This window comes from Ranitomeya variabilis, chromosome 2 (assembly GCF_051348905.1).
Source record: "Ranitomeya variabilis isolate aRanVar5 chromosome 2, aRanVar5.hap1, whole genome shotgun sequence".
Classification (NCBI taxonomy): domain Eukaryota; kingdom Metazoa; phylum Chordata; class Amphibia; order Anura; family Dendrobatidae; genus Ranitomeya; species Ranitomeya variabilis.
The window spans coordinates 385,457,818-385,485,745 of NC_135233.1; the positions used below are offsets into that span (position 1 = coordinate 385,457,818).

The 27,928-nt window shown below is 45.3% G+C and overlaps 1 protein-coding gene across 1 annotated transcript in view; it reads left to right on the top strand.

The window, feature by feature from the left end:
- The first annotated feature begins 4,521 nt into the window (after positions 1 to 4,521).
- The window catches only part of LOC143806203 (class I histocompatibility antigen, F10 alpha chain-like), a 123,009-nt gene continuing 99,602 nt past the window's right edge, over positions 4,522 to 27,928 (top strand). The window contains exons 1-2 of the mRNA XM_077286327.1: positions 4,522 to 4,622; positions 8,981 to 9,241. Coding sequence (XP_077142442.1) covers positions 4,574 to 4,622; positions 8,981 to 9,241 — 310 coding nt within the window. The 5' untranslated portion in view covers positions 4,522 to 4,573. The remainder of the gene's footprint in view (positions 4,623 to 8,980; positions 9,242 to 27,928) is intronic.

The window sequence follows — 27,928 nt, forward strand, 5'->3', positions numbered from 1 at the left end:
GGAGTACTGGATTTAACGGGGGGGGAGTGCAGCGCCCCAGAGTCTGGTCGTTGCAGTAACGTCGCTCTTCCACCGGGGGGAGTGATGGTACGTCTGATTGTACTAAAAGAGTTCACCTTGCCAGGTATCACAGTCACACATTACACTTCACACTCCGGCCACCAGGGGGAGAAAAAGGTCCTATCTACTAGGCCATTCCTCACACATGGGTAAAACTGGGAGTTGGATAGGAAGTTAGGGAGAAAGCAGCCTGGGAGAGTTCCAGGGAGGACCTGTCAGGTGTGGGATCCTGACAGCGGCCTAGCACAAGACAGATCGTTACGGAGCCGTGCCTGCACCTCATTGCAACGGCATCCTAAGAAAGGACACGAAGCGAAGTATATTGTGGAGAAGTGAGAAACGAGATCACAGCACAAAGGCGATAGAACCAGAAGGAGTCGTGCCCCAAGATCAGCAACATCCTTCTGAGGCGCGTAGCTGGCGGCCGGAACGCCGAGGAAGTAATAGGCTCTACGCATTACTTTGAACTACGGCAGGGCAGTTAAGTCTAGGTTGGCTGTCTCACCTTTACACCTAATGAAGACAATGGAGGCAATTGTGGGAGAGGGGCGTCTCTAGGGTCCCTATAAAATAACTCCAGGCCTACCCCGTCATACGGGTGCGTCCTATCCATATCATCTGGGGGACGGAGAGAGAGAACAGAAACATTCACGACAGTTGTGGGGACTATCCCGTGGTGCTCAGCAGGGAAGTACTACAACACCCAGGCGCTAGTAGGAAGGCTACTGATTTCCACCTGCAAAGGGAACTCTGGATGTGCCTTCTGACCGGCCGGTCTCAGCCAGCCCTGTTAGCAGTGCTCTGGATTGTGGATGCCGAAGCCTTCAGTAAAGAGGTAAAGAGACTGCAACCCTGTGTCCTCATAATTTACTGCGACCTACACCATCACCATCTACCTTACTGGGAAGCCCTGGGGACATACTTCACCTGTGGGAAGTTACACCATCTAGCTGCCATTCCATCAACCCAGCGGACCCCTATCAGCGTCGGTCACCCTGACCGAATACCACAGGTGGCGTCACGAACACTTGACAAACATTCACCTACACCTTTATTTGGGCGCCCCTTAGCAGGACCACGGACCGGGTCGGGCCACCGTGACATCCCCAGAACCGAGACCGAGGGACCCGGTACCTAGTACCCCGCTGCCCTGCGTTTGGGGGCCGCTCCATAGACACTGCACAGTACCACTCTTCCTGTCATGTATATATATATACACTGCACAGTACCACTCCCTCTGTCCTGTATATATACACTGCACAGTACCACTCCTCCTGTCCTGTATATATACACTGCACAGTACCACTCATCCTGTCCTGTATATATTCACTGCACAGCACCACTCCTCCTGTCCTGTATATATACACTACACAGTACCGCTCCTCCTGCCCTAAATATATACACTGCACAGTACCACTCCTCCTGTCCTGTATATATACACTACACAGTACCACTCCTCCTGTCCTGTATATATACACTGCACAGTACCACACCTCCTCTCTTGTATATATACACTGCACAGTACCACTCCTCCTGTATATATACACTGCACAGTACCACTCCTCCTGTCATGTATATATATACACTGCACAGTACCACTCCTCCTGTATATATACACTGCACAGTACCACTCCTCCTGTCCTGTATATATATACACTGCACAGTACCACTCCTCCTGTCCTGTATATATACCCTGCACAGTGCCACTCCTCCTGTATATATACACTGCATAGTACCACTCCTCCTGTCCTGTATATATACCCTGCACAGTACCACTCCTCCTGTCCTGTATATATACCCTGCACAGTACCACTCCTCCTGTATATATATGCAGCGCCCCCACTGCCGCAGGGCCGAGGGGTACCCGGTACCGGGCCTCTGGGTCTCTGCTCTGGGGTTGTCACGGTGGCTAGACCTGGTCCGTGACCCTGCTGAGGGGCGCCCAGTGAAAGGTGTGGAAGGTGGTGGTAGTGCGGTGCAGTGCTGGTCACAGTAAATAACGAGGACACCAGGTTGCAGTCTCTTTACCTCTTTACTGAAGGCTTCAGGATCCTCAGTCCGGAATACGGTTAACCAGGCTGCGCAAGTCCGGCCGGTCCGATGGCACCTCCAGAGTTCCCTTTGCAGGTGGAAATCTGTGCCTACCTTCTAGCGCTTGTGTGTTGCGGTCCTCCCCTGCTGTGCTCACGGGATAGTCCCCACAACTGTTGTGTCTGTTTCTCGTGTTCCCTCACAACTCGATTCTGATGTTCTTCTTCGTCCCCCAGATGATATGGCTAGGACGCACCCGTATGACGGGTAGGCTCGGAGCTCTTCCTGGACCCTAGTGTCGCCCTTCTCCTATTGTTGCCCCCTGTGTCTTCGTAGGTGATTTGTGTGAGACAGCCCGCCTATAGCTGACTGTCCTGCCGTAGGTTTGAAGTATTGCTTGGAGCCTAGTACTTCCTCGGCGTTCCGGCCACCGGCTACGCGCCTCAGTAGGATGTTGCCTCGTCTTACAGCACGACTCCTACTGGTATTTCTCCTTGTTGCGTTGATCTCATTTCTCACTCAGCACAATATACCTCGCTTCTTGTCCTTTCTTAGGGCACCGCCGCTATCTAGTGCAGGCGCGGTCCCGTAACGTTCTCTCTGTTCGCTAGGCCTCTGTCAGGATCCCACCCCTGACAGGGACCCCCCTGAGTCTCTCCCCGCAACACCCTCTGCCACAGGGTGTTGCCTGTTCGATTCCCAGTCAGCTTCTCTCTAACTTCCTATCCAACCCCCAGTTTTACCAGATTGTGAGGAGTGGCCTAATACATAGTACCCTTAGCTCCCCCTGGTGGCCAGACTGTGAAGTGTATTGGTGTCTGTGATACCTGGTCAGGTGAACCCCTTCAGTGCCATCAGACGTACCATAGCCCCCCTTAGCGGCGGAGCATCAGTACTGCAACGACCAGGACTCTGGGGCGCTGCATATACACTGCACAGTGCCACTCCTCCTGTATATATACACTGCACAGTACCACTCCTCCTGTCCTGTATATATACACTGCACAGTGCCACTCCTCCTGTCCTGCATATATACACTGCACAGCACCTCTCTTGTATATATACACTGCACAGTACCGCTCCTCCTGTCCTGTATATATACACTGCACAGTACCACTCCTCCTGTCCTGTATATATACACTGCACAGTACTACTCCTCCTGTATATATACACTGCACAGTACCCCTCCTCCTGTATATATACACTGCACAGTACCACTCCTCCTGTCCTGCATATATACACTGCACAGTGCCACTCCTCCTGTCCTGTATATATACACTGTACAGTACCACTTCTCCTGTCCTGTATATATACACTGTACAGTACCACTTCTCCTGTCCTGTATATATACACTGCACAGTACCACTCCTCCTGTCCTGTATATATACACTGTACAGTACCACTCCTCCTGTCCTGTATATATACAGTGCACAGTACCACTCCTCCTGTCCTGTATATATACACTGCACAGTACCACTCCTCCTGTATATACACTGCACAGTACCACTCCTCCTGTCCTGTATATATACACTGCACAGTGCCACTCCTCCTGTCCTGCATATATACACTGCACAGCACCTCTCTTGTATATATACACTGCACAGTACCGCTCCTCCTGTCCTGTATATATACACTGCACAGTACCACTCCTCCTGTCCTGTATATATACACTGCACAGTACTACTCCTCCTGTATATATACACTGCACAGTACCCCTCCTCCTGTATATATACACTGCACAGCACCACTCCTCCTGTCCTGCATATATACACTGCACAGTGCCACTCCTCCTGTCCTGTATATATACATTGCACAGTCTCACTCCTGTCCTGTTGTCAGAGAGGCGACATTGATAGGGCTAATATTGCTTTATTTTTTTTCAGTATTTCTATGGGAAAATAAAAAAGAAATATTGGAAAACCCATTTAAATGGATTATCCCACGTAATCCCCTATCCTGAGAACTTTGCAGTCGCTGGGGTCCGACCACTGGGACCCCCATGATCTTGAGAACCAGCGCTCTAAAGAGCACCATGTAAATGGACCTGTGGTCAATCATGCTCACTGCGGCGCCATTCGCACATTGCTCTTCAAATAACGCCTTTAAGAGGAGTGTTGCAGGGCACGACAAAGTATAGCAAAATCTAATGATCGGGTGTGGGGGGAGTGTTATAGTAAGTGGACTGGTGGGGTTTGTGTGGCACGGCTGCTTTTTTGTAACAGTCCGGCCCTGGCTTCCACAACTCTCCAGCTCGCACTTTCACTTTCTTCAGTGTCTCGCCTCTCCAGCCTCCATCTACCCGGTAACTACTGATTTACATGGAAATTCATTTTCCTATTGGAGGAAGCTGCACCTTCCGTCCAATCAGAGCTGAGCTCCGCCCTCTGGTGCACAGTGCCTGTGATACTGTTACATTGTGTTTGTTTCACATGATACTTGAGTTTCCTCCTTGTGGCTCCTCATATAGGATGAGATAAGGAGGATGTCTCCCCTCATTGTGCTGCTTATCTATGTGTCTGCAGTGTGTTCTGGTGAGTATGGAGGGTGACCAGTGATTGTACCTTATATTACATGGTATTACTGTCACGATTCCTCTTTAACGTGTCATGGGTGCAGTGAGTGATTGCTAATCAGGTGCAGGGGCTTGCAGAGCCGTCTGTACTTTGATTGACTACTCAGCTGTCCAATCAGAGACTGGGTGGTGCTTTTTTTGCAGGTGCTCCCTGTTTTTAATTAATTACTTGCTACTTAGCTGAGATCTTACTACAGATCTCAGCCAATCATAGTATTTGCTCAGTTGCGCTGTTTGCTTGGTTAAACACCACCTCTGCTCTGTTTATTGATTTATCGCTGCCTGACTTTGGACCTAGTTCTCACTATCCGCTTGCTAACCCCTTTGCTCTGATCCGCTATTCTCCTGGTATTCTGACTTCGGACCGTGACCTGACTTTTGCTTATTACGTGCTCTCTTGCTATCTGACCTCGGAACATCTGACTATTCTGCCTCACGGCTTGTCCATGATCCGTGAATAGTGTTACAACTACGTCTTATTTATGTTGTATGTTGTCCTTGCAGTTTATGTTTCAGTGTGTTGTAGTCTATAAAACACAGAAATCCCCAGGAAAGCTGCAGATTGTGTGAGCCACAGTGAGAAGAACACAAGTCTGTAATACGGCGGCTGTTGTGTGACATCTGCTGTGTTATAATAGACACCTGTAATAAGTTATAATGTGAGGCAGTGCCTCCTCCAAATGCCAGTAACTACAGAGCCAGTAACTACAGAATACTTATGACCATGTGATATTTCACTTTTTCTTTTTTATTAAATTTGCAAAAATTTCTACATTTCTGTTTTTTCCAGTCAAGATGGGGTGCAGAGGGTACATTAACCCCTTAATCCCATATGACGTACTATCCCGTCGAGGTGACCTGGGACTTAATTCCCAGTGACTGGATAGTATGTCATAGGCGATCGGCCGCGCTCACGGGGGGAGCGCGGCCGATCTCCGCCAGGTGTCAGCTGATTATTACAGCTGACATCCGGCACTATGTGCCAGGAGCGGTCACGAACCACTCCTGGCACATTAACTGCCAGAACACTGCGATCAAACATGATCGCAGCGTTTTGGCGGCATAGGGAAGCATCGCGAAGGGAGGGGGCTCCCTGTGTGCTTCCCTGAGACACTCGGAGCAATGCGATGTGATCGCGTTGCTCCGAGGGTCTCCTACCTCCTCCTCCCTGCAGGCCCGGATCCAAAATGGCCGCGGGGCTCCTTCCGGGTCCTGCAGGGAGGTGGCTTTCAAGCGCCTGCTCAGAGCAGGTGCCGGCAAGCCTCCTGCAGTGCCTGTCATATCGCTGATCTGACACACTGCTTTGCAAAGTGTCAGATCAGCGATCTGACACTATAGAATGATGTCCCCCCGTGGGACAAAATAAAAAAGTTAAAAAAAAAATTCCTAAATAAAGAAAAAAAAAATATTGTTCCAATAAATACATTTCTTTATCTAAATAAAAAAATAAATAAAAGTACACATATTTAGTATCGCCGCATCCATAACGACCCGAGCTATAAAACTGTCCCACTAGTTAACCCCTTCAGTGAACACCGTAAAAAAAGAAAAAAAAAAACGAGGCAAAAAACAACGCTCTATTATCATACCACCGAACAAAAAGTGGAATAACACGCGATCAAAATAACGGATATAAATAAACATAGTACCAATGAAAACATCATCTTGTCCCGCAAAAAACGAGCCACCATGCAGCATCATCAGTGAAACATTAAAAAAGTTATAGTCCTCAGAATAAAGCGATGCAAAAATAATTATTTTTTATATAAAATAGTTTTTATCGTATAAAAGCGCCAAAACATAAAAAAAATATAAATAAGGTATCACTGTAATCGTACTGACCCAAAGAATAAAACTTTTTTATCAATTTTACCAAACGTGGAACGGTATGAACGCCACCCGCCAAAAGAAATTCATGAATAGCTGGTTTTTGGTCATTCTGCCTCCCAAAAATCAGAATAAAAAGCGATCAAAAAAGTCATGTGCCCGAGTATGGTACCAATAAAAACGTCAACTCGTCCCGCAAAAAACAAGACCTCACATGACTCTGTGGACCAAAATATGGAAAAATTATAACTCTCAAAATGTGGAGATGCAAAACTATTTTTTGCAATAAAAAGCATCTTTTAGTGTGTGACGGCTGCCAATCATAAAAATCCGCTAAAAAACCCGCTATAAAAGTAAATTAAACCCTCCTTTATCACCCCCTTAGTTATGGAAAAATAATAAAATTTAAAAAATGTATTTCCATTTTCCCATTAGGGTTGGGGCTAAAGTTAGGGTTGGGGCTAAAGTTAGGGTTAGGGTTGGGGCTAAAGTTAGGGGATTACATTTACGGTTGAAATTAGGGTTGGGATTAGGGTTAGGGGTGTGTTGGAGTTAGGGGTGTGGTTAAGGTTTGGATTAGGATTAGGGGTGTGTTGGGGTTAGGGGTGTGGTCGGGATTAGGGTTAGGGGCATGTTCAGGTTAGGGGTGTGGTTAGGGTTGGGATTAGGGTTAGGGGTGTGTTTGGGTTAGGGTTTCAGTTAGAATTCGGGGGTTTCCACTGTTTAGGCACACCCACACAACCACTGTTCAGGGGCTCTCCAAACGCGACATGGCGTCCGATCTCAATTCTAGCCAATTCTGCGTTGAAAAAGTAAAAAACAGTGCTCCTTCCCTTCTGAGCTCTCCTGTGCACCCAAACAGGTGTTTACCCCAACATATGGGGTATCAGCGTACTCATGAGAAATTGGACAACAACTTATGTGGTCCAATTTCTCCTGTTACCCTTGGGAAAATACAAAACCGGGGACTAAAAAAATTTTTTGTGGAAAAAAAATAGATTTTTTTATTTTCACGGCTCTGTGTTATAAACTGTAGTGAAACACTTGGGGTTTCAAAGTTCTCATAACACATCTAGATAAGTTCCTTGGGGGGTCTAGTTTCCAATATGGGGTCACTTGTGGGAGGTTTCTACTGTTTAGGTTCATCAGGGGCTCTGCAAATGCAACGTGACGCCTGCAGACCAATCCATCTAAGTCTGCATCTAAGTCTGCGCTCCTTCCCTTCCGAGCTCTGCCATGCGTCCAAATGGTGGTTCCCCCCACATATGGGGTATCAGCGTACTCAGGAAAAATTGGACAATAACTTTTGGGGTCCAATTTATTCTGTTACCCTTGGGAAAATAAAAAATTGGGGGCGAAAAGATCATTTTTGTGTGAAAATATGATTTTTTATTTTTACAGCTCTACATTATAAACTTCTGTGAAGCACTTTGTCAAAGTGCTCACCACACATCTAGATAAGTTCCTTAGGGGGTCTACTTTCCAAAATGGTGGCACATCAGGGGCTCTCCAACGGTAACATGGCGTCCCATCTCAATTCCAGTCAATTTTGCACTGAAAAGTCAAATGGCGCTCCTTCCCTTCCGAGTTCTGCCATGCACCCAAACAGTGGTTTACCCCCACATATGGGGTATCAGTGTACTCAGGACAAATTGTACAACAACTTTTGGGGTCCAATTTCTCCTGTTACCCTTGGTAAAATAAAACAAATTGTAGCTGAATTAAATTTTTTGTAAAAAAAAGTTAAATGTTCATTTTTTTTTAAACATTCCAAAAATTCCTGTGAAACACCTAAAGGTTTAATAAACTTCTTGAATGTGGTTTGAACACCTTGAGATGTGCAGTTTTTAGAATGGTGTCACACTTGGTTATTTTCTATCATATAGACCCCTCAAAGTGACTTCAAATGTGATGTGGTCCCTAAAACAAAATGGTGTAAAAATTAGAAATTGTTAGTCAACTTTTAACCCTTATAACTCCCTAACAAAAAAAGTTGGTTCCTAACTTGTGCTGTGGTAAAGTAGACATGTGGGAAATGTTACTTATTAAGTATTTTGTGTGACATATCTCTGTGATTTAAGGGCAATAAAATTCAAAGTTGGAAAATTGCAAAATTTTCACCAAATTTCTGTTTTTTTCACAAATAAGCACAGGTAATATCAAAGAAATTTTACCACTATCATGAAGTACAATACGTCTCGATAAAACAATGTCAGAATCATCAGGATCTGTTGAAGCGTTCCAGAGTTATAACCTCATAAAGGAACAGTGGTCTGAATTGTAAAAATTGGCCCGGTCATTAACACGCAAACCACCCTTGGGGGTTAAGGGGTTAATGTGAACTTTTTTGAATTTACCAAATGGCTGCAATGAAACAAAGAGTGAAAAATGTAAAGGGGTCTGAATACTTTCCGTACCCACTGTATCTCCTCCTATGAGCCCTGTGTGTTCTTTATGTGTAATAGGTAACACTCTCTATGTCTCTCTCAGACAGTCACTCTCTGCGATATTTTAAGACGGGGTTTTCAGCTCCGGGGGCCGGGCTGCATGAGTTCTCCATCGTTGGATATGTGGATGATCGGGAGATTGTGAATTATAACACAGACAGCGGCAGAATCCGACCCAAGGTCCAGTGGATGGAGAAAATGGAGGCTGAATACTGGGAGGCAGAGACACAGATCGGTAAAGAATGGGAAGCTTTATTCAGACATAATGTGAGGACGGTGATGAGCCTCTTCAACCAGACCGGAGGTGAGAGACAGATATACTGTATACACAGTACACACACTACATACAGCAAGTGAAATAAGTATTGAACGTGACACCAATTTTCTAAGTGAATACATTTCTTTTTTTTTTAAATTCGTTTATTTTCAAACGCAAATAAAGCATAGCATACATGTTTGTCCTTATCATTAATCTGCATGGTTACATTTACAAAGAAAGGCAAAGACAACACATACATATGCCAATCATTTCACAGGAGGAAAACATATGTGTATAATTATAAAACAATCAAAACATAAAGTTATAAACATAAAACTTTAAAACTACAACCAAACTAAGCCTCTGAAACTATTAAGCCGCCATTTAACGATATCAGAACATTATTTTCCCCCTCCACTGCACAGTACTTGCAGTACAAAGTCAGATAAACCACGTCTTTGTCTTTTAGTCATGTCACAGGGTGAGATGAGAGGTGTTCCATCTATCCCAGATTTTGTTGAACTTACCCAGGCAACCCCTGTTTTGATAAAGGGTGCGCTCATAAGGCACAACCACATTCACCAACTCGACCCAGGATCTAATGGAAGGGGGTGAGTTCCCCATCCATCGCAGAGCTAACAACTTCCGCGCCAAAAACAGGGTTTCACGTAGAAAAATCCCCACATAATGGTCCCAAGCCTCCTCGTCCCATACTCCAAACAGGCAGACTAAAGGCTCAAGAGGAATCGGGATTGACAGTATGGAAGCCAATAGTGACGTTACCTCCCTCCAATAATTAAGAATAATGGGACACTGCCATACCATATGTACAAAGTCAGTGTCTGGTGAGTGGCAACGCAAACACTCCGATGTCGAGTATCGACCCATCCGAAAGAGTCTCAGTGGAGTCAAATATGACTGGTGGATTATATATAGTTGGGTCATCCGATTATTGACCGACGGGGAGACTTTGAGAGGGGAGTCCAAAATATCCTCCCATTCCTCACTCTGCACATTAGTGATAAGCCCCTCCCATTTACCTCTCACTGAGTCTATAACAGAATTCGCTCCCGTTGATAGCAGATATGTGTATAGGGACGAGATAAGACCCTGAGGTCCCTGTGACTTAAGGATACCTATCAAGGGCAAAGATGAAATGTTCCGGTTTGTTCCCACACTCCTAACAAATGACTGAATGGCAGACCTGAGTTGCAGGTATCGGAAAAATTGAGATCTTGGAAGACCACATCCAACTTGTAGTTGCTCAAAGGATTTAAAGACCCCCTGATCATACAAATCCCCTATTGACAGGACTCCGTGGGAAACCCAGAAATTTGCAGACGGGTGATTCATCAGTGCAGGGAAATAACCATTGTCCCATAGAGGCATCTCAGCTACAATGTCCCCAAACCCAATGACCCTTTTAATTTTCTTCCAAGTGGATCGCGCCAATCGTATCATGGGCAACAATCAGGGGGCATTTATTTTTTCCGTCTCTAGAAGACCCAGTGGACACTTAGCCCCAACAGAATTAACCAGGTGGCTTTCAGAGTTAGGGAGATGATTATGAGGCATCCATTTACAAAGTGCCCTGGTCTGTTCCGCCAGTATTTTAGTAAAGATCTTATAATCCACGTTTACCAGCGATATGGGATGATAGGATCCGCATTCCAAAGGATCTTTCCCCTCCTTCTTAAGTACGATAATATGTGCCTCATAAAAAGTATCAGGTAGACATCCACCCTCCCATATCTCTTTAAATACTTTCAGCAAAAGCGGAGCCAGCGTCTCCCGGTATTTCCTGTACAGCTCTACAGGGAAACCATCCGGTCCAGGGGCCTTCACAGAAGCCATATCCGTTATAGCCTGCTCCACTTCCTCCAAAGTAAATTCAGCGTCCATAAAGGCCTGCTGGGTGGGGCTCAGTGTGGGGAACGCTATATCGGACAAATAATCTAGACAATCAGAAATGCCAAAACCACTCTTAGATTCATACAATTCTCTATAGTAATTTTAAAAACATTGAAGAATTTCCTCAGTAGTGGAATTTAATGAGTTATCTGGTGAGCAAATTTGTATTATCATATTAGATGCGTTGTGCTGACACACCAAGTAAGCCAAAAACTTCCCCGCCTGATTCCCCATTTCAAAATATGATTGCCGCGTAAAAAAAAGTTTACGCTTAGATTTAGTGTCCAAGTGTTGGGTATATAGTCTTTGTAAAGTCAGCCACTCAATCCTATTGCTGTTAGTCTGGTCAACTGTATACGCGGCCTCAGCATCTCTCAAGCGCCGCTCAACCTCATCGTCCTCCCGTGACGTTACCCTTTTAATATAAGAGATCGTAGAAGAGAGACAGCCCCTCAGATATGCCTTAAGTGCATCCCAAAATAAATTAATATTCTGAAGATCTGAATGGGATTGGATGTAGCAGTTCAACTGGTCAACCGTCCTATCATCTGAATCTATTAGTTTGAGCCAGAAGGGATTCAATTTCCATATTCTACCATTATTCATTCCCCCAAACACGAGTTTAAGTGTAATCGGGCTGTGGTCTGAGATTCCTCTATTACCGTGCTCCACACTATCCACCCACTGTACCAAGTTGTCTGATCCGAAAATATAATCTATACGTGAGAGAGAACGTTTAGTGGATGAGTGGCAGGTATATCCCCTCTCCCCCCGGCGGCGCATCCTCCACAGGTCCACCCAGCCGCTATTTTCCATGAACAGTGCCAGCTGAGTCGGGGCCGAAGAAGGGGAGGAGGGTAAGGGTTCCCCAAGAGATTCATCTCCCAGTCTCATTCTATCAAGATCACTGTCCATAACTAGGTTGAAGTCACCCATACAAATAACCTGCGCGTCTGGGTAATTTAACGCAAAGCTCATTGCCATCTTAAGTATTGAGGTACTGGCCGGAGGAGGGTTGGTTATAGATACACAATATGACATATTCGCGGGAATTAATTAAAGCATGGACAAAAACAAAACGTCCCTCTAAATCCCGCCGAGTCGTCTGGGCTTCCCACCGGACATCTCTATGTACTAGTAATGACACCCCTCTCGAGTAGCTAGTGTGAAATGCGTGAGCATGCCATTGTACCCAAGGCTTCTGTACACAGCTGGCCGTATCTCTGGTCAGATGCGTCTCCACCAGGACCACAATATGGGGATGGTACCGTCTTATTTGAGAAAACACCTTAATTTTCTTCCGGGGTGTCTTAATTCCCCGTATGTTCCATGCCATACATATTAGCTCAGACCCCATACCCACCCGTTAAAGACATGATGTGCATTGATAGTAATAAAAATCCACAGACTACGCATAGAGGGTTGTAACAGTGTCGAAGGCGGCTTTTACCTAAATACCTACTGAGGCTAGTTAACTTTAACAAGGAAAAAAAACAACAACTTAACAAGATCTGAATAATCCAGGAGCTTAATTCAACGCTCCCATCCTCAAATAAATCTGGGGATACCCCCGCTGATTCCAGCGTCCGGTATTATTGGTATATCAAACGCTCGCAGGGAGAGCTCCAATTTAACAATTGAATAGTTGCAAATCAGCTGAGAACCTATCAGGGTTCTGCTCCGTTAGACCTCCCTCGAGAACGCAGCCAGTCCGCTGCCTCTGACGGGTCAGTGAAGAATAGGGAAGAGCCATTGCTGACAACCCGCAGACGCGCCAGGTAGATCATGGAGTAGATAATGTTCTTATCTCTAAGTTGCTTCTTGACATCCACAAATCTTGCCCGCTGTTTCTGGAGCTCAACGGAGAAGTCGGGAAATATCGAGATTGTAGCACCGTCGAATTTAATGGGACTCTTTTGTCGTGCCAGCCGCAGGATAGTATCTCTGTCTTTACAGTTGAGGATACGTGCCAGAAAAGGTCTGAGCGGAGCTCCAGGAGGGAGGGACCTAGTGGGGACTCTATGGGCTCTTTCCACCGAGAACATTGGGGAAAATGCATCTCCCAACGAGGACTTAAGCCAATCCTCCAGGAATTTTTCAGGCAGTTGGCCCTCCGCATGTTCCGGGAGACCTATGATGCGAATGTTATTGCGACGCATTCTGTTCTCAAGATCGTCAGCCTTTTGTTTCCAGGCATTCGTGGAACCAGCAACTTTTGCCAATTTTGCCTCCATAGGTTTAATGGTATCTTCTACCTGGGACACCCTTGTTTCCACTTCCGCCATACGTCCCTTCATAGCTTGCATGTCTTGTCTTAGACGTCCCACCTCAGTGTGCACATACTCTATTTGCTCAGAAAGGGATGTTCTAGTCAGAGATATAGCTTGCATTAATTGTGCAGATGCTTGCGTAAGAGTAAGAGTCAGTTCATCTTCCTCAACCTCGTCAATATTATCAGAAGGACGGTTTTTCCCCCGCTGGGCTTGTGAGGAGCTATTCCTAAGAGATCTTGCATTATCTTGGGCATCGCCCCTAGCAAACTCTCTTAGCTTGTCAGCTGCAGATGTATTCTTTGTACGCTGCATGATTGACAGGTGAGTGACACAGCAGGGTGTTCCAAATCAGAACCGCAGCAATATTTAGTGGCCACACCAAAGTTATTGTATATAATATGCAGTGTTGCTGGGAGCCTTTATAACCAGGAGGCGCACTGATGTCTCATCAGGAGATGCAGGCTGAAAATCAATGGCAGTCCCTGCAATAGGGAAAGTCTAAGCAACGGTGATAGCGGTGAGAGGGAGGCCCCAAAAAGTCTCCAATCAGAAGCACAGCCGGCCGAGTTATTACTTATGGGAGAACGTGGGGCTCAATCTTTCAGAGCTCACACCACGTTGTCCCTGAGTTTATGGAGAGCAGATATGTGCTGCTCAGCCGCGCTGTGGCAATGAGGAACTGCGCTGCACTCTTCTGCTGCCGGAGCGCGCGCTTTAATAATGACCGCCACACACAGCCACCCCCGTCACCAGGATATCTTCCTCTTCGCTCCCGCCGGGCCAGGGACCCGCAGCTCTCAACTGCAGGCGTCCGCCGCCCTCCAGGGGTTAAGGAGGATCTTCAGCCGCTGTTACCTGCAGCGCCGTGCCCTGTAACAGAGGAGCGTCCTCCTGGAAGATGGCCGCCGTCACATGCAGGTCTCACCGCACCGCTGACCTTCCTCCCTCGCCAACGCTCTCTGGTCACCGCTTCAGCCCTCTTTAGGGGCCAGCAACCTCTGTACCTCCAGGGGTCTCGGCAGCGGTGAGGTATGCGCTCACAAATGGTCCAATATGCAGGATGGCAGCAGGATATTGAGGAGCTCTCCCTGATTGCGTCCTTCCTCACCTACTCCATAGCCACGCCCCCAAGTGAATACATTTCTAAAGGTGCGAGGGACATAAAATTCTCACTAGATGTTGATAACCCCTCCAATCCACACAGGCAAAGAAGTCAAACCATAGATGTCCATAAACTAAGCTATGCATAATAATGAAAAATGACACAGGATAAAAGTGCTGAACACATGAAGAAAGAGGTGCAAAAAGCCCTGGAAAGTCATGACACCCGCTGAAGTCTATCAGTAATTAGAAAGCAATCCTGCCATTTAGTGAAAATCTCATTATGGGTAAAATCAGTGAGCTGTCTCAAGACCTTCGCAACCTTATTTTTGCAAAACATACTAATGGCATTCACAAAAGAATTTCAAAACTACTGAAGGTTCCAGTGAGCACTTATGGGGCAATAATCCAGAAGGGGAAAGAACTTCATTTAAGCATTAAGCAGCCACAACCTGGTTTTCCTGTGAGATATAAGACAGAGGAGTGAAAAGAATTATCAAAAACCAAGAGCCAAGGACCACCTGTGGAGATCTACAGAAAAACCTGGACTCAGCAGGTACAATTGTTTCATAGAAAACAATAAGTAACAATAAGTAATGGAGTCAACCTCCATGGCCTATATGCACGCACACCACGCAACCTCCATGGCCTGTATGCACGCTCACAAGACTCCATTGCTAAACAAATGGCATATTCAAGCACATTTATGGTATGCTCAACACCATTTAGACAAGCCTGTGAAATACTGGAAGAATATGGTCTTGTCAGATGAGACCATAATTGAACTCTTTGGATGCCATAATACACACCTTGTTAAAACACCATACCGAAGGGAATTTTGGAGGTGGACACATCATGGTGTTGGCCTGTTTTTCTGCATATGACATTTGCAAATTTCATGTAATGAAAGGATGAATGGACAAATGTGCCTAGATATTCTTCGTAAAAATCTGCTACCATCTACCAGGACGATAAAGATGAAACGAGGGTGGACATTTCAGCAATACAATTATCCCAAACATAAGTGCAGCGCCCCAGAGTCCTGGTCGTTGCAGTAATGTCGCTCTTCCACCAGGGGGAGTGATGTTACGTCTGATGGTACTAAAGGAGTTCACCTTGCCAGGTATCACAGTCACACACTACACTTTACACTCCAGTCCACCAGGGGGAGCAAAGCTTCTATCTACTAGGGAACTCCTCACACACGGGTAAAACTGGTGGGGTGGATAGGAAGTTAGAGAGAGAAGCAGACTGGGCTTCGACCCAGAGAGGTCCTGTCAGGGGTGGGATCCTGACAGAGGCCTAGCAAGAGATAGAACGTTACGGAGCTGCGCCTGCACATCATTGCGGCAGCATCCTAAGAAAGGACACGAAGCGAAGTATATTGTGGAGAGTGAGAACCGAAGTCACAGCACAAGGAGATAATACCGGGAGGAGTCCTGCCCCGAGATCGGCAGCCTCCTTCCGAGGCGCGTAGCCGGTGGCCGGAACACCGAGGGAGTACTGACTCTACACATTACTCCAGACAACGGCAGGACAGTCAATTCCAAGTTGGCTGCCCAACCTAAATACCTAAGAAGACACGGAGGCAATTGTGGGAGAGGGGCATCTCTAGGGTCCCTATAAATTAACTCCAGGCCTACCCCGTCATACAGGTTGTCCTATCCATATCATCTGGGGGACAGAGAGAGAGAACATCAGAAACATCTACAAAGGTTGTGAGGACTATCCCGTGGTGCTCAGCAGGGAGGTATTACAACACACAGGCGCTAGTAGGAAGGCTACTGATTTCCACCTGGATAAGGGAACTCTGGATGTGCCTTCGGACCGGCCGGACTCTGCCTGCCCTGTGAACGGTACTCTGGACTGTGGACTCTGAAGTCTTCAGTAAAAGGTAAAGAGACTGCAACCTTTGTGTCCTCGTTATTCATTGCGCCTTACGACGTCCATCATCACCATCTATACAACTGGGAAGCCCTGGGGACATACTTCACCTGTGGGAAGGTATATCATCTAGCTGCCATTCCATCACCCCAGCGGACCCCTAGCAGCGTCGGTCACCCTGACCGAATACCACAGGTGGCGTCACGAAACACCGTACAAACAACTACTCCTTTAAGTGGACGCCCCTCAGAAGGGCTACGGACCGGGTCGGGTCACCGTGACATCCCCAGAGCCGAGAGAGATAGACCCGGTACCGAGTACCCCATTTGTTATGACCCCAATGGCAGAGGGTCGCAGAAATAAATACCAAGTCTGCAAACACAAAAAAACCAGCTCATAGGGCAGTGGTAACTGGGCTAACCGTATATCTAATCCTAGCACCACAAATAGCAGCAGCCGGGGAACGTGCCTACGTTGGTTCTAGACGTCTCGTGCCAGCCGGAGAACTAACTAACCCTAGAAGGGAAAAGATAGACCTTTCTTGCCTCCAGAGAAAAGACCCCAAAAGTTGGATACAAGCCCCCCACAAATAATAACGGTGAGGTAAGGAGAAAAGACAAACGTAAGAATGAACTAGATATTTAGCAAAGAGAGGCCCACTGACTAATAGCAGAATATAGTAAGATGACTTATACGGTCAGCAAAAACCCTATCAAAATTTCCACTCTGGATATTCAAGAACCACCGAACCATCTAACGACCCGGGGGGAGAATACCAGCCCCCTAGAGCTTCCAGCAAAATCAGGAATCACATTTAGTACAAGCTGGACAGAAAATAAGAGCAATACAGATAGCCAAAAAACAAGGAAGCAGGACTTAGCTTAATTTTGCAAGAACCAAGACCAGCAGACAGGAGCAAACAGAAAGGATCTGATTACAACGATGCCAGGCACTGGACTGAGAATCCAGGAAGCTTAAATAGCAACACCCCTGGACTAACGACCCAGGTGGGTGCCAAACTGAGGAAAGACAATCCCAGAGTCATATCACCAGTGACCACAAGAGGGAGCCAAAAAAGTCTAATTCACAACAGTACCCCCCATTTAAGGAGGGGTCACCGAACCCTCACCAAGACGACCAGGGCGATCAGGATGAGCAGCGTGAAAGGCACGAACTAAGTCGGCCGCATGCACATCAGAGTCAACCACCCAGGAATTATCCTCCTGACCATAGCCCTTCCACTTGACCAGATACTGAAGCCTCCGCCTAGAGAGACGAGAATCCAAGATCTTCTCCACCACGTACTCCAACTCGCCCTCAACCAACACCGGAGCAGGAGGCTCAACAGAAGGAACCACAGGTACAATGTACCGCCGCAACAAAGACCTATGGAATACGTTGTGAATGGCAAACGACACCGGAAGATCCAAGCGAAAGGACACAGGATTAAGGATTTCCAATATCTTGTAAGGACCGATGAAGCAAGGCTTAAATTTAGGAGAGGAGACCTTCATCGGAACAAATCGAGAAGACAGCCATACCAAATCCCCAACACGAAGTCGGGGACCCACACCGCGGCGGCGGTTGGCAAAACGCTGAGCCTTCTCCTGTGACAATTTCAAGTTGTCCACTACATGATTCCAGATCTGCTGCAACCTATCCACCACGGAATCTACCCCAGGACAGTCAGAAGGCTCCACATGTCCCGAGGAAAAACGGGGATGGAAACCAGAGTTGCAAAAAAAAGGCGAAACCAAAGTAGCGGAACTAGCCCGATTATTAAGGGCAAACTCAGGCAACGGCAAGAAGGTCACCCAATCATCCTGATCTGCAGAAACAAAACACCTCAAATAAGCCTCCAGAGTCTGATTAGTTCGCTCCGTTTGTCCATTAGTCTGAGGATGAAAGGCAGACGAAAACGACAAATCAATGCCCATCTTAGCACAAAAGGATCGCCAGAACCTGGAAACAAACTGGGATCCTCTGTCAGACACAATATTCTCAGGAATGCCGTGTAAACGAACCACATTCTGAAAGAACAAAGGAACCAGATCGGAAGAGGAAGGCAGCTTAGGCAAAGATACCAAATGGACCATCTTGGAAAAGCGATCACATACCACCCAGATGACAGACATGCCCTGAGACACCGGAAGATCTGAAATGAAATCCATGGAAATGTGTGTCCAAGGCCTTTTCGGGACAGGCAAGGGCAAGAGCAACCCGCTGGCACGAGAAAAGCAAGGCTTAGCTCGAGCACAAGTCCCACAGGACTGCACAAATGACCGCACATCCCGTGACAAGGAAGGCCACCAAAAGGACCTAGCCACCAGATCTCTGGTGCCAAAAATTCCCGGATGCCCTGCCAACACCGAGGAATGAACCTCGGAAATGACTCTGCTGGTCCACTTATCAGGAACAAACAGTCTGTCAGGTGGACAAGAGTCAGGTCTACCAGCCTGAAATCTCTGCAACACACGTCGCAAATCCGGAGAAATGGCTGACAAGATAACTCCCTCTTTAAGAATACCAACTGGTTCTACGACTCCAGGAGAGTCAGGCACAAAGCTCCTTGAAAGAGCATCAGCCTTCACATTCTTTGAACCTGGTAAATACGAGACCACAAAGTCAAAACGGGAGAAAAACAATGACCAGCGGGCCTGTCTAGGATTCAGGCGTTTAGCAGACTCGAGATACATCAGATTTTTGTGATCAGTCAAGACCACCACACGATGCTTAGCACCCTCGAGCCAATGACGCCACTCCTCAAATGCCCACTTCATGGCCAACAACTCCTGATTGCCAACATCATAATTCCGCTCAGCAGGCGAAAACTTCCTAGAGAAAAAGGCACATGGTCTCATTACAGAGCAACCAGGGCCTCTCTGCGACAAAACGGACCCTGCCCCAATCTCAGAAGCATCCACTTCAACCTGAAAGGGCAGTGAGACATCAGACTGGCACAAAACAGGCGCCGAAGTAAACCGCGCTTCAACTCTTGGAAAGCTTCCACGGCTGCAGGAGCCCAGTTAGCAACATCAGAACCTTTCTTGGTCATATCCGTCAAAGGTTTAACAACGCTAGAAAAATTAGCGATAAAACGACGGTAGAAGTTAGCAAAACCCAAGAACTTCTGAAGACTTTTAACTGACGTGGGCTGAGTCCAATCATGAATAGCTCGGACCTTGACTGGGTCCATCTCCACCGCAGAAGGGGTAAAAATAAACCCCAAAAAGGGAACCTTCTGTACTCCAAAGAGACACTTTGAGCCCTTAACAAACAAAGCATGCTCACGCAAAACCTGAAACACCATCCTGACCTGCTCTACATGCGAGTCCCAATCATCAGAAAAAAACAGAATATCATCCAGATAAACAATCATAAATTTATCCACATACTTCCGGAAAATATCATGCATAAAGGACTGAAACACTGAAGGAGCATTAGAGAGCCCAAAAGGCATCACCAAGTACTCAAAATGACCTTCGGGCGTATTAAATGCAGTTTTCCATTCATCTCCCTGCTTAATGCGCACAAGGTTGTACGCACCACGAAGATCTATCTTGGTGAACCACTTGGCACCTTTAATCCGGGCAAACAAGTCCGACAACAGAGGCAAAGGATACTGAAATTTAACAGTGATTTTATTCAGAAGCCGATAGTCAATACAAGGTCTCAAAGATCCGTCCTTCTTGGCCACAAAAAAGAATCCTGCACCAAGAGGGGAAGAGGATGGACGGATATGCCCCTTCTCCAGAGACTCCTTGATATACGAACGCATTGCGGTATGCTCAGGTACAGACAGATTAAATAGTCTTCCCTTAGGAAATTTACTACCTGGAATCAAATCTATGGCGCAGTCACAGTCCCTATGAGGAGGCAGAGCACTGGACCTGGACTCGCTGAATACATCCTGATAATCAGACAAATACTCAGGAACTTCCGAAGGAGTAGAGGAAGCAATAGACACCGGCGGGGAATCACCATGAATTCCCTGACAGCCCCAACTTGACACAGACATTGCCTTCCAATCCAAGACTGGATTATGGGTCTGTAACCATGGCAGACCCAAAACGACCAAATCATGCATTTTATGCAGAACAAGAAAACGAATCACCTCCCGATGTTCAGGAGTCATGCACATGGTTACCTGTGTCCAAAACTGCGGTTTATTTTCCGCCAATGGCGTAGCATCAATACCTCTAAGAGGGATAGGATTAACCAAAGGCTCAAGAACAAAACCACAGCGCTTGGCAAATGACAGATCCATAAGACTCAGGGCAGCACCTGAATCCACAAACGCCATAACAGGGTAGGAAGACAATGAGCAAATTAAAGTCACAGACAAAATAAATTTAGGTTGCAAATTACCAATGGCGACAGGGCTAACAACCCTTGTTAGGCGTTTAGAGCATGCTGATATAACATGTGTAGAATCACCACAGTAAAAACACAACCTACTCTGACGTCTATGATTTTTCCGTTCATTTCTAGTCTGAATTCTATCACATTGCATTAAATCAGGTGTTTGTTCAGACAACACCACCAGAGGATTAGCAGTTTTGCGCTCCCGCAAACGCCGGTCAATTTGAATAGCCAGTGCCATGGAATCATTCAGACTTGTAGGAATGGAGAAACCCACCATCACATTCTTAATGGCTTCAGAAAGGCCATTTCTGAAATTTGCGGCCAGAGCACACTCATTCCACTGAGTAAGCACGGACCATTTCCGAAAATTTTGGCAATACACTTCAGCTTCATCCTGGCCCTGAGAAATAGCCAGCAAGGCTTTTTCTGCCTGAATTTCAAGATTGGGTTCCTCGTAAAGCAATCCGAGCGCCAGAAAAAACGCATCAATATTTGCCAATGCCGGATCTCCTGGCGCTAGCGAGAAGGCCCAATCCTGAGGGTCGCCCCGTAAGAAAGAGATAACAATTTTAACTTGCTGAGCCGAGTCTCCAGATGAACGGGGTCTCAGAGATAGAAACAATTTACAATTATTCCTGAAATTCCTAAACTTGAATCGGTCTCCAGAGAACAGTTCAGGAATAGGCATTTTAGGTTCAGACATTGGACTACTGGTAACAAAATCTTGTATGCCCTGCACACGAGCAGCAAGCTGATCCACACTTGTAATCAAAGTCTGGACATTCATGTCTGCAGCAAGCTCAAGCCACTCAGAGGTAAAGGGGAGGAACAAAGAGAGGAGAAAAAAAAAAAAAAAACCTCAGAATTTCCTTTCTTATTATCCCACTTCTGCAATGCATTAAACATTCAACTTAGGCCTGGCATACTGTTATGACCCCAATGGCAGAGGGTCGCAGAAATAAATACCAAGTCTGCAAACACAAAAAAACCAGCTCATAGGGCAGTGGTAACTGGGCTAACCGTATATCTAATCCTAGCACCACAAATAGCAGCAGCCGGGGAACGTGCCTACGTTGGTTCTAGACGTCTCGCGCCAGCCGGAGAACTAACTAACCCTAGAAGGGAAAAGATAGACCTTTCTTGCCTCCAGAGAAAAGACCCCAAAAGTTGGATACAAGCCCCCCACAAATAATAACGGTGAGGTAAGGAGAAAAGACAAACGTAAGAATGAACTAGATATTTAGCAAAGAGAGGCCCACTGACTAATAGCAGAATATAGTAAGATGACTTATACGGTCAGCAAAAACCCTATCAAAATTTCCACTCTGGATATTCAAGAACCCCCGAACCATCTAACGGCCCGGGGGGAGAATACCAGCCCCCTAGAGCTTCCAGCAAAATCAGGAATCACATTTAGTACAAGCTGGACAGAAAATAAGAGCAATACAGATAACCAAAAAACAAGGAAGCAGGACTTAGCTTAATTTTGCAAGAACCAAGACCAGCAGACAGGAGCAAACAGAAAGGATCTGATTACAACGATGCCAGGCACTGGACTGAGAATCCAGGAAGCTTAAATAGCAACACCCCTGGACTAACGACCCAGGTGGGTGCCAAACTGAGGAAAGACAATCCCAGAGTCATATCACCAGTGACCACAAGAGGGAGCCAAAAAAGTCTAATTCACAACACCCATTGCCCTTACACGTGGGGGCGCTCCAACTGTAACAAGGGAGAACCGGGGTGATAGTCCTGACCGAGCTCACCCACTAAACACAGCCTGTGAACACCCCGGCCCATTGTAATATGCAATATGGGATGGATTAGGCTGTGTCCCCCCAGGTGCAGTTACATTCTCTCCTTGTGTCACAGCAGTCCAGTTAAAAGATGATCCAGGGATGCTTTTTATTCCAAAGGGGAAAATAACTTTTATTGAACAAAAGTGGAATGAAGTAAAGGCAAGAGTACAACACTGGTCCTCCTATTCTTTCCCTGTCATGCTCTCTAACTGCACCCACAGCAATTGCAGCAGTCCAAGTCCAGAGGAATTCCACACGCCAGGCATAACCCTACAGGCGGCCTTTCTGGAAATTCCTTAGGCCCGTATTGCAGTCCTCGCCTTTAACATCCAGTCCTTAATTCAAGGCAGCAGTTCCCTCTAATCCTGGAGGCCTGGCAATGCCCTGTGTTCCTCAGAATCTGCTCTGTTGAAGTCCCAGGAAGTTCTGAGGAACTTAGCACCAGCTCCCTCTCTCCTCCTGGCTGCAAGTCCAGCCCACAAAGTTAACCTATGCGTGCCCTGAACTTATTTACACATAAAAGACAGGCATAGTATGAAAATATAACAGTGACACAAGGCAAACACAGCACATCATAGAAATAATCAGGATTACTTTTCAGTTTTTGAATTTCCACAAAAATTTTAAATAACCAATAAATTTTGTTAAACTTCACAATTGTGTTCCACTTGTTGTTGATTCTTCACCAAAAATTTACATTTGGTATCTTTATGTTTAAAGCATGATATGTGGGAAAAGGTTGAAAAGTTCCAGGGAGCCGAATACTTTCTCAAGGCACTGTATATATATACTGCTTACTTCCTAAAGACAAACAGAAAACAGATGGAAAGTATACTAAAGAAATAACAAAGAGAAAACCCTTAGCTGGAATTTCACTGGTTTCAAACATCCGCAAAATGTAAGAATATCCACATGAACCTATTGCCAGAATAGGGGGACAGAATTTAAAGCAGGCAGATTTAAGGCAGATAAATGAAAACACCTGTGTTAAGCTAGCTAGAAATGAGCCAAAATAGCAGAACCCAAACACCCAGAAAAAAGATGTGTCTTCTGTGGCTCGGCGGAAAGAGAAGACGACCACCGAACACTAGCTCAAGGGATTGAATCCAGGACCAATCCATGACAGATCATAGAAGGAAGCTGTGGAAGTTCCAGGATTTGAAGGGTGTTTGTGTGAGCAATGCATACCACTAGTTGCTCCATACAGGAGGCATCTTAAAGCTGTCATCATGAAGACTTCTGTATGAAGTATTAAATAAATTTCAGTAAGTGTGTTCATTGTTTTTTCCTGTGTAATTTCTCATTATTACACATTGTTTATGGACATCAATGGTTAGATTTCTTTGCCTGTGTGTATTGGATGGGTTGTTACCAACATCAGGCGACAATTTCATGTCAATAGCATCTTTAGAAATAGTTTTACTTTGAAAATCGGTGACATGTTCAATACTTATTTCACCCACTTTATATAAATCATATCACACACATACTGTATACATATACAGTTGTGGCCAAAAGTACTGTATTGACACCCCTGCAATTCTGTCGGATAATATTCAGTTTCTTCCTGAAAATGATTGCAAACACAAATTCTTTGGTATTATTATCTTCAATTAATTTGTCTTAAATGAAAAAACACAAAAGAGAATGAAGCAAAAGCAAAACATTGATCATTTCACACAAAACTCCAAAAATGGGCCAGACAAAAGTATTGGCACCCTCAGCCTAATACTTGGTTGCACAACCTTTAGCCAAAATAACTGCGACCAACCGCTTTCGGTAACCATCAATGAGTTTCTTACAATGCTCTGCTGGAATTTTAGACCATTTTTCTTTGGCAAACTGCTCCAGGTCCCTGATATTTGAAGGGTGCCTTCTCCAAAGTGCCATTTTTAGATCTCTCCACAGATGTTCTATGGGATTCAGGTCTGGACTCATTGCTGGCCACCTTAGAAGTCTCCAGTGCTTTCTCTCAAACCATTTTCTAGTGCTTTTTGAAGTGTGTTTTGGGTCATTGTCCTGCTGGAAGACCCATGACCTCTGAGGGAGACCCAGCTTTCTCACACTGGGCCCTACATTATGCTGCAAAATTTGTTGGTAGTCTTCAGACTTCATAATGCCATGCACACGGTCAAGCAGTCCAGTGCCAGAGGCAGCAAAGCAACCCCAAAACATCAGGGAATCTACGCCATGTTTGACTGTAGGGACCGTGTTCTTTTCTTTGAACGCCTCTTTTTTTCTCCTGTAAACTATATGTTGATGCCTTTTCCCAAAAAGCTCTACTTTTGTCCCATCTGACCAGAGAACATTCTTCCAAAACGTTTTAGGCTTTTTCAGGTAAGTTTTGGCAAACTCCAGCCTGGCTTTTTTATGTCTCGGGGTAAGAAGTGGGGTCTTCCTGGGTCTCCTACCATACAGTCCCTTTTCATTCAGATGCCGACGGATAGTACGGGTTGACACTGTTGTACCCTCGGACTGCAGGTCAGCTTGAACTTGTTTGGATGTTAGTCGAGGTTCTTTATCCAACATCCGCACAATCTTGCGTTGAAACCTCTTGTCAATTTTTCTTTTCCGTTAACATCTAGGGAGGTTAGCCACAGTGCGATGGGCTTTAAACTTCTTGATGACACTGCGCACGGTAGACACAGGAACATTCGGGTCTTTGGAGATGGACTTGTAAAAAGAAGAGAATGTCCAGCTTCACCGAATCCGTAAAAAGGAGTTTTTTTATTCACAAACTTTAAACATAGAGGATACATACTTCAGCACAAACCATATGGGTAAGAATCTCAACGCGTTTCTGGAGACCAGGTCAGTCTCTTCTTTTTTGGACTTTATACGCTTGGACACAGCGGGTCCGTGCTCCCTAGGTTTGGTTTATGCATCACGGGTGAGCTGGCTTATATCTCATTTTTCTAAGATGGACTTGTAGCATTGAGATTGCTCATGCTTCCTCACAATTTGGTTTCTCAAGTCCTCAGACAGTTCTTTGGTCTTCTTTCTTTTCTCCATGCTCAATGTGGTACACACAAGGACACAGGACAGAGGTTGAGTCAACTTTAATCCTTGTCAACTGGCTGCAAGTGTGATTTAGTTATTTCCAACACCTGTTAGGTGCCACAGGTAAGTTACAGGTGCTGTTAATTACACAAATTAGAGAAGCCTCACATGATTTTTCGAACAGTGTCAATACTTTTGTCCACCCCCTTTTTTATGTTTGGTGTTGAATTATATCCAGTTTGGCTTTAGGACAATTCTTTTTGTGTTTTTTCACTTAAGACAAATTAACCCCTTTACCCCCAAGGGTTGTTTGCACGTTAATGACCGGGCCAATTTTTACAATTCTGACCACTGTCCCTTTATGAGGTTATAACTCTGGAAAGCTTCAACGGATCCTGGTAATTCTGACATTGTTTTCTCGTGACATATTGTACTTCATTATAGTGGTAACATTTCTTTGATATTACCTGCGTTTATTTGTGAAAAAAAAACAAAATTTGGCGAAAATGTTGAAAATTTAGCAATTTTCCAACTTTGAATTTTTATACAATTAAATCACAGAGATATGTCACACAAAATACTTAATAACTAACATTTCCCACATATCTACTTTACATCAGCACAATTTTGGAACCAAAATTTTTTTTTGTTAGGGAGTTATAAGGGTTAAAAGTTGACCAGCAATTTCTCATTTTTACAACACCATTTTTTTTTTAGGGACCACATCTCATTTGAAGTCATTTTGAGGGGTCTATATGATGGAAAATACCCAAGTGTGATACCATTCTAAAAACTGCACCCCTCAAGGTGCTCAAAACCACATTCAAGAAGTTTATTAACCCTTCAGGTGTTTCACAGGAATTTTTGGAATATTTAAATAAAAATGAACATTTAACTTTTTTACACAAAAAAGCAAAAAGCAAAGGAGCGCCATTTGACTTTTCAATGCAAAATTGACTGAAATTCAGATGGGACGCCATGTTGCGTTTGGAGAGCCCCTGATGTGACTAAACATTGAAACCCCCCACAAGTGACACCATTTTGGAAAGTAGACCCCCTAAGGAACTTATCTAGATGTGTGGTGAGCACTTTGACCCATTAAGTGATTCACAGAAGTTTATAATGCAGAGCCATAAAAATAAAAAATCATATTTTTTCACAAAAATGATCTTTTCGCCCCCAATTTTTTATTTTCCCAAGGTTAAGAGAAGAAATTGGACTCCAAAAGTTGTTGTACAATTTGTCCTGAGTACGCTGATACCCCATATGTGGGGGTAAACCACTGTTTGGGCGCAAGGGAGAGCTCGGAAGGGAAGGAGCGCCGTTTGACTTTTCAATGCAAAATTGACTGGAATTGTGATGGGACGCCATGTTGTGTTTGGAAAGCCCCTGATGTGCCTAAATATTGAAACCCCCCACAAGTGACACCATTTTGGAAAGTAGACCCCCTAAGGAACTTATCTAGATGTGTGGTGAGCACTTTGACCCACCAAGTGCTTCACAGAAGTTTATAATGCAGTGCCGTAAAAATAAAAAATCATATTTTTTCACAAAAATGATTTTTTTTGCCCCCAATTTTTTATTTTCCCAAGGGTAAGAGAAGAAATTGGACCCCAAAAGTTGTTGTGCAATTTGTCCTGAGTACGCTGATACCTCATATGTGGGGGTAAACCACTGTTTGGGCGCATGGCAGAGCTCGGAAGGGAAGGAGCGCCATTTGACTTTTCAATGCAAAATTGACTGTAATTGAGATAGGACGCCCTGTTGCGTTTGGAGAGCCACTGATGTGCCTAAACATTGAAACCCCCCACAAGTGACACCATTTTGGAAAGTAGTCCCCCTAAGGAACTCATCTAGATGTGTTGTGAGAGCTTTGAACCCCCAAGTGTTTCACTACAGTTTATAATGCAGAGCCATGAAAATAAAAATTCTTTTTTTTCCCCACAAAAATTATTTTTTAGCCCCCAGTTTTGTATTTTCCCAAGGGTAACAGGCGAAATTGGACCCCAAAAGTTGTTGTCCAATTTGTCCTGAGTACGCTGATACCCCATATGTGGGGGGAACCACCGTTTGGGGGCATGGGAGAGCTCGGAAGGGAAGGAGCGCCATTTGGAATGCAGACTTAGATGGAATGGTCTGCAGGTGTCACGTTGCATTTGCAGAGCCCCTAATGTACCTAAACCGTAGAAACCCCCGCTAGTAACCCCATATTGGAAACTAGACCCCCCAAGGAACTTATCTAAATGTGTTGTGAGAACTTTGAACCCCCAAGTGTTTCACTACAGTTTATAACGCAGAGCCGTGAAAATAAAAAATATATTTTTTTTTTTACACAAAAATTATTTTTTAGCCCCCAGTTTTGTATTTACCCAAGAATAACAGGAGAAATTGGACCCCAA